The sequence below is a fragment of the Cyanistes caeruleus genome, chromosome 5 (genome assembly GCF_971803275.1).
Source record: "Cyanistes caeruleus chromosome 5, bCyaCae1.hap1.1, whole genome shotgun sequence".
Lineage (NCBI taxonomy): Eukaryota > Metazoa > Chordata > Aves > Passeriformes > Paridae > Cyanistes > Cyanistes caeruleus.
Window position 1 is genome coordinate 79,172,034 of NC_141705.1, and position 14,405 is coordinate 79,186,438.

Here is a 14,405-nt window from a genome sequence, read left to right on the forward strand (position 1 = left end):
AGCTGGCTGAAGGGTAAGATGGGAATGCATGATTGGCACAGCACAGGGCACAGGCTGAAATATTTTTTTGAGTTATTCAGGTGATCAAAACCAGCATGAAATTGTGGGAAAAAAACCCTGCATGTGAAAACTACACACCAAGACCTAACTGTTGCTGTGAAATGCACATTGTGAGGTACTTCCCTCATCACCCTTAGCAGTAAGCAGCCTGAACACCTTCCATCTGGCTGGTTTCTTCACTGAATGTGTTTTAATGAAGAGAATTTGTAGATGCTGCTGAGAATTAACTATGTATATATTAAAAAGTGATCACATGAATAGAGACTACCATCCCAATAGTCACAGCTCACTGTTAGGCAGCAAGAGGAGAGTTTTCTGAAACAACCTGCAGACATTCAGTAAATCCTCTGCCCCATGCTTGTTATGCTGAGCAGAACAGACAAATTATAAAGCACAAAATAGAGATTTGTCTTTGTCCTGTTGGGTAAATATTATCACCTCCAGTTGCTCAAACTCTCTCCCACAAGTTTGAAGATGCAACTGAGATAAAAAAATGTCAAGCAATGCTGTTAGTTTAATTATTACTTTCACTAGACACTTGGTTTTTATTCCACATAGTGGATAGAATGGATGGGTTAGCAATTCTTCATTGAGATAAGCAATAAAGATTCTGTCATGATCTGGGGGCAATAAGAGAGATTCAGCAAGCAGCGTGGTCAGGACTGGGAATTTGATTAAACTACAGGAAACCTCTCCTTGGAGAGGTCAGTGCATTAGTTGAGCTTTACTCAGCCACATCATGCTGTAAATTGCTCTCAAGATAAGGCAGTACATAAATTCCCTGTGCAAAGACTCGTCCCTGCAGAGCAGCCCTCCTGCAGGCACAGCCATGGCATTCGACGGCACCTGGAAAATTGACAGAAATGAGAACTATGAGAAGTTCATGGAGGCAATGGGTAAGGCTCACCTTTCCAACCCCTTCTGCAGGAAAAATATCACTCCAGATGAATACAAACTCAGACTGTCTGAGAGCTACCTTCAGGCCAGCCTGTCCTTTCACTCTTGGCTGCTCTGCCTCTGCATTCAGTTTCAAAATATTCTGGGGTGGGGAGGGGGGGAAGATGCTGAGAAATGTTCTGATTTTAATTAAACTTTATTTGTTAATCTTAAGAATTTTAACTAATCCCAGATTTATTTCAGGAGAAAAAATAATCTCTAAGTATGGATTTGAGGGAAAGGCTCAGATAACTTGAATGGATAAATTTTAAAGAGAATTCTATAGCTGAACTATCATTTTTTATTATTATTTTGGCAACATTGAACCAATGTAAAATTACACAGGGAAGAAATCATCATTCTTCAATTTCAGAGAAACACTTGATTCAAGTCATTCTAACATCCTGATAGTTACTTAAAGTTTGTACAAATTGTGGATCATATGGATATAAATCTAACCACTCCAGTAAAGACAGTGACCTGTATTTTATGTGTACCAGTGAAGATGGCCTCGATGAAAACCAAAAGGCAAAAATTTGGGCCAGAATGCTGGAATAAACTCACAGAATTCATTCAAAGGGACAAATATGATGCTCCAGAGGTTTGGGGATTTTTCTGATTTAACTGATTTTTTTTTAGGTGTTGGCATGATGAAAAGAAAGCTGGGAGCCCATGATAATCTGAAGATTACCATCCAACAAAATGGGGACAAATTTAATGTCAAAGAAGCCAGCAACTTCCGAAACATAGAGATTGAATTTACTCTGGGAGTCAACTTTGAGTACAGCCTGGCTGATGGGACTGAACTTTCTGTAAGTCTTCCTACGTAATTCAATATTTACTTTATGACAATGACTTTGTAATGTGCAGTTTCAAGATGAATAATTTGTCTTCCTAGTTTTTAATTTGCAGTTTTACTTCTTCCAATACTCAAGTCCACCACCTAGAGTGCAGAGTGGGTATTTGCAAGAAATTACAAATCTCTGTTGATACAGTTATTTAAAATAAGGTGTATTGACTAGTAAAAAACACCTAGCTTGGCTGTTAGGTATTTAAATAAGCCAATGGTTTTTATTAAAATTTCATTTTTACAGCCTTTATGAAAAGCATTATTACACTGTTTTAAGCTTTTTTCACCTTTAAGCATTCTACAGCCTTTAAACCAAACCAGTGTCACAACTGTTGCAAATTATTTGAGTTTTTTTTTCCCACCACAGGGTACTTGGACCCTGGAAGGAAATAAACTTGTGGGCACATTTACCAGAAAAGACAATGGAAAGGTACTTAAAGCAACCAGAGAAATCGTGGGTGATGAACTCGTTCAGGTGAGTTAAGAAATCATTTACACACAAGTTTGCAATAAAATGAACAAAAGAAGTTTTAAGAGCTTTCCTAAAAGTAGAAAATATTTTCTTCAAGCCAAATAGCTTCATTTATCTTTAGTTAATTTTCTCAGTTGCCTATAAAATATTTAAAACTCTCTGAACCGTATCTGGGAAATGAAACTTTGCAATTCCAGCCACTGATTTTCCTTCCTAATTTTTTAACAGACCTACGTATATGAAGGAGTTGAGTCCAAGAGATTCTTCAAGAGGGGCTAAGCACTTCACACAGAACTGCACCAGAATGAAGGAACAATAAAGTACCATTTTCTACACTTCCTCTGTGTTGTTGTTTTTTTTCCCTGTCCATCCCCTCCCAACACCTCCCCTAGCTGCAGTTACCTAGCCCTCCTGAAAACAGAGGCTAGCTCTTTTTGTTACTGTTTTGCACTGAAGAAACAAACGCCCATTACCAAATGCTAAAATGTCTTTTGTTCTGAGTCCTACCGAAGTGTCACAATACAAAAAGCTGCAGAAACTGTATTGCATGAACAGAACTTCAATATTTTTTGCACAAGCTCTCAAATGAAGACTTAAGTTTCCTTACAAAGGTATTTATATGTTTCTCGGTGTATTTAATATTGAGTAAAATCATGGGAAAACCAAAAATAAAGGAGATCATACAGATGGGGACAACACTTAAAAGGGAAGTACCATTGTCTTACCTCAAATCTGGAACATACTTCATCCGCTACACGTGTGTAACCAATACTTGCTGTATAACAACGAATCCATCCTTATTTTTATTGACAGAACTTATAAAGGAAAACCGCTACACTTAAGTGTTTAACAAAAGTAAGCTCTGTTCAGAAGCAGCTGCCTGCAATCTGCCTTATATCTTATTAAAATCTCTTAATATCTCCTAATACTGAGGCTAAAAAGGGGTAATGGCTACCAAGAGAAAGGTTTTGTTTCACACACTCCTGGGTTTCTGGTCATTTTTCTGGACACGAAAATAATAGCCCTGATTTCAATATGGAGCAAACTGGAAGGACTGAGGGTGACACATCCCATCTGTGAGTGTGGCATCAGGTTGTGCAACTTCATTTATTTCTATTTACTCCTGCAGCTGTGTGTTGTAGAAATAAAGAACAACAGAATACACTACCTACATGAACTTTTCCACGTTTGTTCCGTGCACAAGCTCCAGCTAACCTTCAAGGAGAGGAAGGTGTCTTAAAACAGTTTTAGTTATCCTAAACTTCTTCAGGATTTCCCAAAAGGTCCTCTAGTTTTTTTTTCAGGGCATCATCTGCTCTCCAAGAAACCGCATCGGGACGAATTCGTCAATGTTTATTTCCACACAAGCCCCAGCTCAGGTGGCAGGACAAGACCAGCACGGTCTGACAGGACTGACCGCCTGCTCTTCCCCAATGTCCGCATCTCACCTGGCACGGAGCAGCAGGGAGGAATGTCAGTCACCAGCACTGGGGAAGCCACCACAAGCATCACTTGTCCCAGTAACAGAGGGACAGGCAGGAACACTCCATCTCCAGCGTGTTTGCCGCGAGGGCCCGCCCTTCAAGGCGGTGCCTGAGGCAGGGATGGCGGGGCGGGGGCTGAGGCGGGGATGGCGGGGCGGGGGCTGAGGCGGGAAGAGGGGGTGATCTGGCTGAAGCGGGGACCAGGGGCTTTGGCTGAGGCGGGAATGGTGGAGCTGTGCCGGAGGAGGGAGGGGCGGGACTTCGGCTGAGGCGGGAATGGCGGGGTAGCGCCTGAGGCTGGAAGGGAGGAGCTGTACCTGAGACGGGAATGGAGAAGATGTGCCTGAGGCGGGAGGGGCGGGGCGGTGCCTGAGGCGGGAGGGGCGGGGCGGTGCCTGAGGCGGGAGGGGCGGGGCCGCCGCGCGTGCCGCCGGGGGCGTGGCCGCAGTACGTGCGCTCCGTTCTCATTGGCCCCGCACCCGGAAGAGCCGCGGCGCCTGCGCGGTGGGGCCGCCGCGCTGCTCCCCTGGCCCCGAGGAGATGGAGGCGGCGGCGCGGCGGCGGCCGCGGGAGCAGGAGCGGCAGCAGGAGCGGCAGCAGGAGGATGGCGGGCGGGTGCTGTCACGATCCCTGTCGGGACAGTCCTACTGGCTGGACCTGTGGCTCTTCATCCTCTTCGACCTGGCGCTTTTCCTGCTTATCTACCTGCTGCCCTGAGGGCGCGGCCCAGGTGAGGAGCGGCGTTCGTGGTCTGTCCGTCCGTCTGTCCGTCCGCCCGTCGGTCGGTAAGGCCCGACGGGCTGTGCCCTGTGGAGGGAAGGGTCCGCTTCAGGAGCGGGCCCCTGGGAGCAGCCTTGGCATTCCCACAGCCCCGCCTCAGAAGGCCGCGGGAGCGCAAATGCCTCTCGGGAAACTCATTCCGAACCATCCCCAGCTTTATTGATTTGTATGCGAGATTTATTATGCGCCCTTCGTTCAGGAGGTGTGATGGATGCTATTTACGTGTCAGTATCTTCCGAAGTGCTGTGCAGCGCTAGGAACATAACCAGACCTTTTCTGTTCCCTGCAGGGCCATTGCCACCAAGGGAATTCTCACCCATTTCGCCCCTTAGGAAGGCAGGCGATGGAAGAGAAGGACCATTTGTGCGGGACGAGCAGCTGGGAACACCACTCCTCTTGAGCCTCCATGGAGGAGGCACATTTTTATACTGTGTGGCAATAGATCTCCGTGTGTCACAAGTGCTGCTGTTCAGGTTTTACCTGTATCCTGCTCCTGTGTCCTAAACTGTGCCTTAAGGGTCATGTGTGACAGACTGACGGTGTTTTTGTGATCAGTCCCTAAAGTTTGCTGTGCAGGAATGGAAGTGTTCACTGTTAGAATAAAATCCACTGCAAGGACACCCTGCAGAGTGGCTGAGAATAAAACCCAGCTCTTGTGTACACTGGAGTTATAACTCAGACCTGTTCCCTCAACAGATGGAGCTTAGCCAGCCATTCTACTTTGAAAAAGTTAATCCTGATGGGTTGATGCTGGTTGGTTTTCTATTGTACTGTCTGTCCTGTTTTTTCTTTCTTTACCTTCAGCAGTTACTGAGCCCTCTCAGGCTTGGTATCTATAAATATAAATATATATGTATATAAACATGTCAGTGTTTAACCCAGCAGCAGTGTCCTGTCCTCAATTACCGATTAAGATAAATCAGGTTCTGACTTCCTTGCTAGAAACTGTGAAGGAGGAGCTGACAAGCAGCCCTGAGTCACTGGCAGATGACACATAAAGATTCCCTCCTCCTCACTGGCCATGGATGGCTCTAAGCAGACAGATAATTAAAAGCTTTCAACATCAATTTCCTCTGTCTCACTAGAGACTTTCGAGCCTGTGTTCAAGACAGGAGTCTGTTGCAGTCTTTGGACAAACAAATAGAAGCTGAGCTTTTTACTAGGGCAGGTATGGCAGAAGACTGTTTTCAAGCTATGGATGAAGGAGTTCAGCTTTCTTTAGAATTTTTCCTTTGGGCATACTAGTTTTGTAATCTTGAGAAATTCAATCCATGCTTGGTTGTTTGGTTTTTTTTTTCCAGGAGTACATATTACGAAATAACTAGATGGCAGAGACTTGGAAGTACAGAGAGGTTCAGTATCTTCCCACACAAAAAATGGGCCAGGATGAGGTTAAATAGGATTTGGGATGCAAAAATAGACAGATGCTCTTTCCTTTTATTTTTATCTGATTGTTAGGACAGTTTTGCTATTGGCAGTGGTTTGTTCCCTGTGTCAGAGCTGTGCTGTAAGAACAGAGATGCTGTGCCCTGCTGGCATTTATCATCTTGGCTGCTGGTACCTGTAAGATCAGATATCTTGACTCAAGGTGCACAGGAACCCAGAACTGTGATTGCATTCTCACAAACACCAGAATGGGGGTTCCAGTTTTTCAAATGAGGCCATTAAAGAGACAAATACAGTCACTATGATTTTTTAACCCCCCCACTCTCTGGCATGATATCACAAGTGAAATCCCTAGGGAGCAACCTGTCAGGAAAGGACTGGAATGTTGCTCCATTTCTTTTTTGATAAGGAAGACAGGTGAGATTTAAAGCCTGTTAAGGCTTAAAAAGTTGAGTTTCGAGGTATCTTCCACTAATTTAGTTTTCTCCTTCAGCCAGATCTGAGGTTAAATGTTTTGTTTATCTCAGAAAAGAGCAAACAAAGTGCAGGCTTGTGCTGCACTGGGCTCCAGCTCTTCCATAGGCACATGGAGCTCCCAGGTACACAGACCCTGGCAAATTTTGTTTATCCCTAGTCAGGAGAGTAAGGTAGCTCATGGATCTGTCAATCACTTGTCACCAAGTCTATGGGATTATGGTATAAAAATGGCTTTATGCATTTCATAGCTATTTAAAAAGTTTAATCTACTTAATAGCTTTGTGAACAAATATTTCAGAAGATGAATTTTACTGTTCAGATAACCAAAACACCATCTCCACAAAAACTTTCAACCATTACAGGAGCAGCATTATCTGTCACTTTAAAAATGTAGTTCTGGAAAGTCAACCTTTTTTTTTTTTTTAAAACATGGAAAACAAAAAGAACAGACAACGAGGATTTTAAATTTTTATCTTGATATTTTGAACAAGTAGAACTTTGCAAGTAAATAATTCTAAAGACTGAAAAATATATTAATTACAAGACTTGTTAATATCTTTACTGTTACAAAAATTGTCTAGTCTCTCATACAAATCTAAAGCTGGAGGGGGACATTTATAAAAAAATAAATAGGCACCCTAGGTAAGTTAAAACGAGTTATCACATATTAGTTAGCAAATATTACGTACATACATACATGGAGTGCAGAGTCAAATATAAAAACGAAGGTGCCTTGATTAGCTGTCTATTTAACCATGAAATACCTGGTAAACTGGGTCACAGAGGAAGCTGGAAGCTGGTAAGATTGTTCCGAGCTAAGCAGGAGACTCAAGTACACCGAAGTTACTGCTTTAAGTTACTAAGTTGCTGACTTTAGAGAGGAGTTTACCAGTTGTGCTTACTGGGAGCAGAGTTCATTGGTATCAGTAAGAGGCATTCATATTGCTCGTGGTACAGAAGTATCAACATTGCTATGCATGTTTAAAAATAAGTGTTCTAACATCATTCACAGTTGTTGCTGTGCTATCCATACATAAAAATACTGTCATTTCAAATACAAGACGTTTTTTGTTTTTTTGCAAAACATTTTACAAATTATACATTATTTACAAATTCCAATCATCTTTGTTTTTACACAGATATTAGAGGACAGTTATCCTTAACTGGCTATGTATATTATGTAACATGGCTAGATGAACTAGAAAAGTTTAATTTACAGGTTCTGAAATCTCTCTTAAAAATATTACAATAGGAATCACCCAGGTTCTTACATTTTTAGTGTTCTTCTGTATTCAACTATTTTCTTACAAAAAGGATCATTGTTTAAGTTGCTGTGTACTAGCAGCCAAACAGAAACATGCATAGTAGTTTCACTATAAATTCTAGAATTTTTTTTTGCCCAAGTGCTACAATGAATTTTGATCAAGAAGGTAGAAAGAAGGTTAATCTGAAATACCTGGTTTGTTATGCATACATATAATATTCCAGTTCTACTGTAAGGTACATGTTATTTAAAAGAAAAAAACAAAAACTGACCTTGCCACAGAGTAGCCAAAACTAGTTTAAATGTTTACCTCAGATAATTGTGCTAAACAATTGCCATCATTTGGTTGAAGCAGTAAAACACATGTACATAAGTTTATAAACATGAAAAAAAGCCTTTCCAACTAACAGTGCAAGTAAGAGTGTTTATTATGCATATTTAACCTTCTTGCATTGTTTTCATAATAAAAGGCATTGATGTTTAGGTGTAATCAGCAGCACCCCAAGTTAACACTCTGATGTGAATAATGGAAAAATTTTGCCTTCACTTTTTGGGTTGTGTCAGGCTTTGCCGATGCTGCTTCAGCACTCACTAGATGGTTCTGTGCACTGACTTAACTAACCAAATAAAAGCCAAATAAATCTTCCTCCTTGTTACTGAGATAAGTCAGGTTAACAAAATACAAGGTAAATTCCAGAGCTGCCAAAACAGGAGACAGGGTGACAGAGAAGAGAAAGAAGAACCTCTTCTTTCCATGCCCCCTTAGCCACCAGTCTGGCTACACATTCAAGCTTGATCTGCTAATGCAGACCATATCCATGAGTAGGACTGTTCCAAATGGGAAAACATGTTAGTAAAAAAAATAAATTAAAAAAAGAATCAAATGTGTGATCCCCATGAACAAAAATGTCAAGCTGGAAAAAAAAGGGGAGTTCAATAAATAGCAGCATTGACTTTGCATGCAATAGTAGAGTAAGTCAGAACTGAATGTAAGTAGGAAATACTTCTAAAATGTTACACAATCTTTCATAGTTGCATAACTCTGCATTTAAAATTAGCATCCTATTCTGTTATACTGGTTTGTAACTTAGGAGGTTAAATGTAATGAAAGTATACAGCTTAAAGGGTGAATAAATTTGATGTGTTTAAAAACGTACACTAACAGAGCAGGGGTATTAATAGGAAAGTATTACTGCAGATTTCTTCAATTCCCTTTGAAAGTCTCATTTAACATTTGCAAACCAAAATGGTTTTTAAAGAAATATTATTAAGGCTTTTCAAATAAAAAATAAATCCTCTGGGTAAACTTGCATTAAAGACACTTGAAGGTTTGTGAAAGCACAGACTCAGAGACATCAGTTGAAAAAATCATGTCACCTCCTGCTACCTCTGAGCACAAATACTGCTGTGTTGTGACTACAGGTACTGCCTTAGTTGTGGTAGCATGCTTATCCCTTTTGTTAGTCAAAGAACAGTGACCATAGTCTGAAGGAACCCTTCTTACACTGCAGCTAACCAGATCTTACAGAGTTAGTAACATCCAGCTGATCCTGCTGCTGCAGGGGACCACATGGAACACAAACCAGAGAAGACAAGCTGAGTAACAGAGGTAAGCATTAAGGCAACTAGAGTAACAAATCAAAGAACCACAAGTTTAGCACCTCTTCTCCTCTGTTGGCCTCTATTTGCATATTTGTTTGAACAGTCACAACTTCCAAGCAAGTACAGTCAGCTGGGTACCTGGTTATCACACACACACACACACAGACACACAGAGAATCAAGGTTGTGCCCCTTTACAGACTACATGAAATGCCAAAGTCAGATCCAGGTGCAGGTTTCTCCAAGAACCTATCGACTGCAGTGTATTCCTTCTGCGTTTGCCTTGTACCTCGGTTCAGGGGTGGGATGCCTGGGCTCCAGAGTGGCGGGGTATGTGGCATTCAGATCTACTCCTGCTGCTGGAGGATGCTTCTCCTTGTGGAAGCTTCCACTCTCTGTGAAATACAGCTTGGGCCTCTGGTGGTACTTCAGCCTGTAGGTGTCAGTCATGCAGCTGTCTACTGAGAAGTAAGTGGTTAGGGACACGCTGTCGTTCCCATCCGCGTAGCCAGGGCTGGGTCCTGTGTGACGAGGTCCTTTCTTCAGCATGTTCTCAGACACGGTCCAGAACTCATTAACTGATAAGCGAGGTGGAGAATCCGGTTTATGAACAAACACTTCGTTCCCTGGAAAGGGCTCTTTAAGCCTTTGTTCAGCTGGGACTGCACTTGCTTCTGATGCAGATTTTGAAGGTGCACCTGGTTGCCTTAATGGGCTATTTTGCAACGCTTCCGTTGATTTTACATCCGCTACCGAGTTGTTCTCTGATCCTGCCAAAGTGCTCAGAGCATATTTCTTCGGAGGTAAGGGGGGAGGAATGTTCTGGTACACGGCTTCAGGCACCCAGAGGGGATCCACCCTCCGGAGCAGGTGCCCGGAGTGCTCACCGGGAGGGGCGGGCGGCACCACCGGCCTTTCCGGCAGGTTCTGAGGTGCGCAGGGCAGCAGCCCCACCTTGGGACCCAGAGTGTGATGGGACACGCTTCTTGTGTGATGGGACTGCGGCTGGGCAGGGGGAGGAAGGTCGCTGTGGATGGGCTTCCTGCCACAGGCATTGTCTGGGAAGGGGTGGGACATGCCATCCGCACAATACACCGGCGCGTTCAGCTTCTCAAACCTGTCCGTGTGAAGCCGCTCGGAAGAGTTCGGCTCGTTTGCCTTGCTCCTGCTGTCTGACTTCACAATCTCTTTGACAACTGGCTGGAGAGCTGATGATGGGAAAAATTTCCTGTTGGTCTCAGGTATTTCAGCCCTAAAAGATAAAACCACGCAGGATGTGAGTATCCATAAAAACATGAAAAGGCTCAGATAACAGAGGTTTTATTTATTTGAAGACAGCCTTGGTAAAACTGCTGAAATACTCAAACTGACAAGAGAATTAGGATCTGTTGAATAGGATACAGCCCCTGGAGGTCGAGTTAAATTACTCCAGAGTTTCTTTCATTTGAAATGTAAATGTGCCCCAAGAAAGTAAGATAAATTGCTTCAACATTCAGGACTATTTCAAATATGACCTCTGTTTTTTTCTAAACATCCATGTGACTCCGATACATCCATTGTTCAAATACTGGATGCTACTTTAAGTTGATACATTTGTATTTAGATTCTCAGTTTTTAGGAGATACTGAGCATTTAGAGTTCATATTAGAAACAATGAGATACAGCAGTACCTTCTGAACACAAATTAACTTTTTCCCCCCTTCCAGACAAGCTTTTCAAAGCTTTATGGGATGACTACACTGATCACAGATTGGTTAGTACTGCATGTTGAATATAATTCCAAACAGTTAACAGTCCAAAATGTTAAATCCCTCTGTTTCTGGTAAGATGGTTTCAAAACATCTAATCTATTTGGTGACATTGCTAGCATCAAAATTAAAGACAGAGAGAATTTCGACCCATCAATCATGCCAAATTCAAAAGGAATTGCCTGTCAAAAATATTGAGTGCCTTAACTCATCAGTGTTTAATATCACTCATTTTAACATAACAGAAATCAGTATTTCTTAAACTATTACAGAGGAATATGCCAGTCTTGGTTACCTCTTTACTGGAGGACTGGGCACCTGCAAATGTAGTTCTGTTGGAAAACCAACATGAGGATGAGGTCTGTAGTTAACTTCAGAACTGATCTGGTCTTTTCTCAAATCTGGGGCTAGAAAAGAAAATATTTCAAAATCAACAGATATACAACCCAATACCTTCTTTGGAATTCCTCAGACATTACAGAAACAAATAAAATGCAACAGGACAATCTCTTTCAAGATTTGAGATGAGTCAAAATAACCATTTTGAAGATAATCTGTCACGGAAGGTCAGATTTTAGAATCTGGAGGAAACTGTGTTTTCTTGTTACCAGAAAATAGGTAATTATCACAATTTTGAAGTCCTGTAGACATGTTTTCAAGACCACCTTAATATTTAATCTGGCTAAAAGCACATTTTCAAAGGAAGCTTTTCTTAAAAGGGTGTTTATTCAAACATCCAACTTCATTTAAATTACAAAATAAAAACTATGACTTCTAAAAATTCAATTTGTGTTACAATGATTAAATAGAATGAATACTGCAGAGATTGGGAATGGTTTAGGTTATTCTGGTGTTTGTAGGTTTTAACAACTCAAACCCTAGAGCAGACTGTGAAGCTTACAGAGACACTGGGTAGACAAAGAACACTGTCACCCACGTGCCCCAAACACACTGCACTGAGTGCCTGGGCCAGCACCACTGCACTCCCACTCCAGAAGTTATTTTTATTCCCAGGCAAAGAATCATTCCCTGAAAATACACAAGTTCTGAGCGAGGCAGCTGAGTGAGCAGGAAATAAAGGAAGCATTGAAGTATTTGTGTCAACACCATACAGAATAAAACACTTGGAAAGTGACAAGCAGCAGTCTATTTGTTTAGAGATAGTCTTGCTAATGCCATGATTAGCCCATTAATATCAGTCACCTGCTCTGAAGCCACTCACAAGAACGGCTACTTATTATTATTATTCATAATAATATTAATATAAGGACTTATTTTGTCTATGTACAGACTAGACTTATAACTGCTACACCTAATTTCATTTGTTATTTCCCCCTAAGTTTAAATATTTAAAATCTTGGACCTTCAGACTCATGAACATATGAGCCAAAACCCCAAGAGCAGAGCAGAACTAAACTGGAAACTTTGGGTGTTGCTGTTTGGTGATACCCATTTTGAGAGTCAGTATCTGCCCTGTCTTTAGGAGACTGAAGACATGAATTCTTTGACCAAGATCACAGGTAGTAGAGGCTAAAGCAGCACACAGCACAAGGGACAAAGCCCCCATATCCTCCAGGCTTTCCTCAAGTCTTGAGATAAAAAAAATAATAATAAAAAATGTCATGATACACAATACCACAACTTTAGCAATAATATTAATGGGAAAATATCCTTACTGAACGAGCCCATGCAAGGGACAAATAATTAACCTGAGAGTTCAAAACCATCTGTGTGCCACAGAACTGCCTAACAGTGAGATACCTGACACCGAGGTAACATTTCACACAGAAACATTTCATTCTGCTGCAGGCTGTGATGATTTTCACTGCAAGCCCAACTCCTGGAGGAGGCTCCCAGGGCAGTGCAGCAGGCAGCCGGGAGACGGCAGCAGAGCCCAGCGAGCGGCTCCTTCGGGCACATCCAGCAGTGCCAGGTGCTTTGTGCCTGTGGAATTCCAGCCAACTTAAAAATAGATGTGTTATTTTCCCTTCTGCTGACAGGACAGCCATGCACGGTTAAAACCAGAAGCTGGCTCGATTGGGAATTTTGGCTCTAAGTTCTCTGCAAACCTAAATACGAGACACGCAAGCCCCACATCCTTATCAATGGGTCATTAAGAGCTGAGCAATAAATGAAAGGTAATAAACCAGTCTGCTTTTAAGATGTACAGACATCTATTTGCACATCTGGGTAGTCAATCCAGATTTTCAAGAGATTAAAGTCCATTCTACAGGTAGGACAAAGCCCACAGGTAGGACGGGAAAGGTCTTGTCTACTATCTCCATTGTGCCAAAATCTGCCCAGCTTCTGTGGTGAAAAAAATCCCAAATGAAAATAAATACTAAACTCCTACAAAACCTCTAGCAAAAACTCAACTCCACATTATATTCAACTTGTGCTTTATGGGTTTCAGCTGCATGGTTCCTAGATTTTTTTTTTTTTTTTAATATTCCCTAAGTTGTCAATAAAAAACCCCAACAACAAAGCGTAATACTTATTGTAATAAATATTGTGGCAAATTCCTCTCTGTTATTTTCTGTATTCAGTTGAAATTACAGGCAAATTTATTGGAAGTTTTGGAAATGTGGAATAACAACAACCTGAGTCAAGGAAGTAAGCATGTTATAACTTGTTCAAAATGGAGTATTAGTGTTGAAATACAGTGACAAATCTTCTAAAAAAAAAAAAAGACATCCTTATATACTAAAAACTTTACTTTTGGAGCAACATTCAGTAGCAAAACCTTTCCTAAGCATCTTTATTTTATCACTTCAAGACACTTCAGTATAGCATTTATTTGTTTCTCTTCCATGGTAAAAAAACTAAGTAGCTACAAGCTTTAATTCTCTACTCATTTCTTTAAACTTGACATTTATGCACATTGAGTGCACCATAAGGGTAAGAACTGGATTACCTTAAGAGGAGTTGCATGTTTTAAATTATTACTATAAATGTACAGTTTTCCTAAGCATATGACCAGTCTTTTTCAGAGTTATGATTGGTTTGTGGGGTTTTCAGAAGTGAAACGTAAACAAAGGCAATTTGGATTCTTCTTCACACACTAAGCAGGACTTGAGAATTATTCTAGATTTCAGTTTGAGTTGTCTCATGCTATTGAACTGAACAGTGGGAAAAAAATTAAAAAACAATGGGAAAAGCATCAAAATTATCAATCTTGCTTTAACTTGCAGAACACAAGGTTGGAAATTCTGGCCTCACACTGCTCATATTTCAAGTTCTTTATACTCAAAAAAATTTTGCCTCCTCAGCTCATCGAGTTCAGACTTCATAAACACAAAGTGATTAACATAAATCATGGATACTACATCTGCTTGCTCAATGTTTAC

General features: G+C 41.3%; 3 protein-coding genes and 1 long non-coding RNA gene across 25 annotated transcripts in view; 2 read left to right on the top strand and 2 right to left on the bottom strand.

Annotated features, from left to right (window-relative positions):
- The window catches only part of RPL7L1 (ribosomal protein L7 like 1), a 142,204-nt gene extending 137,925 nt beyond the window's left edge, over window positions 1–4,279 (bottom strand). For 7 of the 19 annotated variants that reach the window (XM_086888198.1, XM_086888187.1, XM_086888197.1 and 4 more), the window contains exon 1: window positions 3,767–4,279. The gene's annotated coding sequence lies outside the window, so the exon portion shown is untranslated. Of the gene's footprint in view, window positions 1–3,490 lie in introns of all 19 variants that reach the window. The other 12 variants (XM_086888205.1, XM_086888192.1, XM_086888204.1 and 9 more) reach the window with 3 other exon arrangements.
- On the top strand, window positions 256–2,653 carry FABP2 (fatty acid binding protein 2). The gene is made up of 4 exons (XM_023926527.2): window positions 256–956; window positions 1,636–1,808; window positions 2,214–2,321; window positions 2,547–2,653. Exons 1-4 carry the CDS (start codon window positions 890–892, stop codon window positions 2,595–2,597), a joined length of 399 nt encoding a protein of 132 aa, XP_023782295.1. The 5' UTR covers window positions 256–889; the 3' UTR covers window positions 2,598–2,653.
- Window positions 4,278–5,463, top strand: LOC111929021 (uncharacterized). The gene is made up of 2 exons (XR_002864461.2): window positions 4,278–4,532; window positions 4,872–5,463. It is a non-coding gene; the product is annotated as an uncharacterized LOC111929021 (long non-coding RNA).
- A 1,436-nt stretch (window positions 5,464–6,899) lies between these two features.
- USP53 (ubiquitin specific peptidase 53) overlaps window positions 6,900–14,405 on the bottom strand; it is a 29,330-nt gene continuing 21,824 nt past the window's right edge. For all 4 annotated transcript variants that reach the window (XM_086888051.1, XM_086888053.1, XM_086888052.1 and 1 more), the window contains 2 exons: window positions 11,354–11,465; window positions 6,900–10,562 (listed from right to left, as the gene is read on the bottom strand). In XM_086888051.1, coding sequence (XP_086744177.1) covers window positions 9,560–10,562; window positions 11,354–11,465 — 1,115 coding nt within the window. In that variant the 3' untranslated portion in view covers window positions 6,900–9,559. The remainder of the gene's footprint in view (window positions 10,563–11,353; window positions 11,466–14,405) is intronic.

Bases quoted from the DNA above. Each gene is read 5' to 3' on its own strand.
- FABP2 (XM_023926527.2), top strand. From the start codon at position 890: ATGGCATTCGACGGCACCTGGAAAATTGACAGAAATGAGAACTATGAG. The intron at 957-1,635 runs GTAAGGCTCACC...ATTTTTTTTTAG, and splicing joins GAAGTTCATGGAGGCAATGG to GTGTTGGCATGATGAAAAGA. The intron at 2,322-2,546 runs GTGAGTTAAGAA...ATTTTTTAACAG, and splicing joins TGGGTGATGAACTCGTTCAG to ACCTACGTATATGAAGGAGT.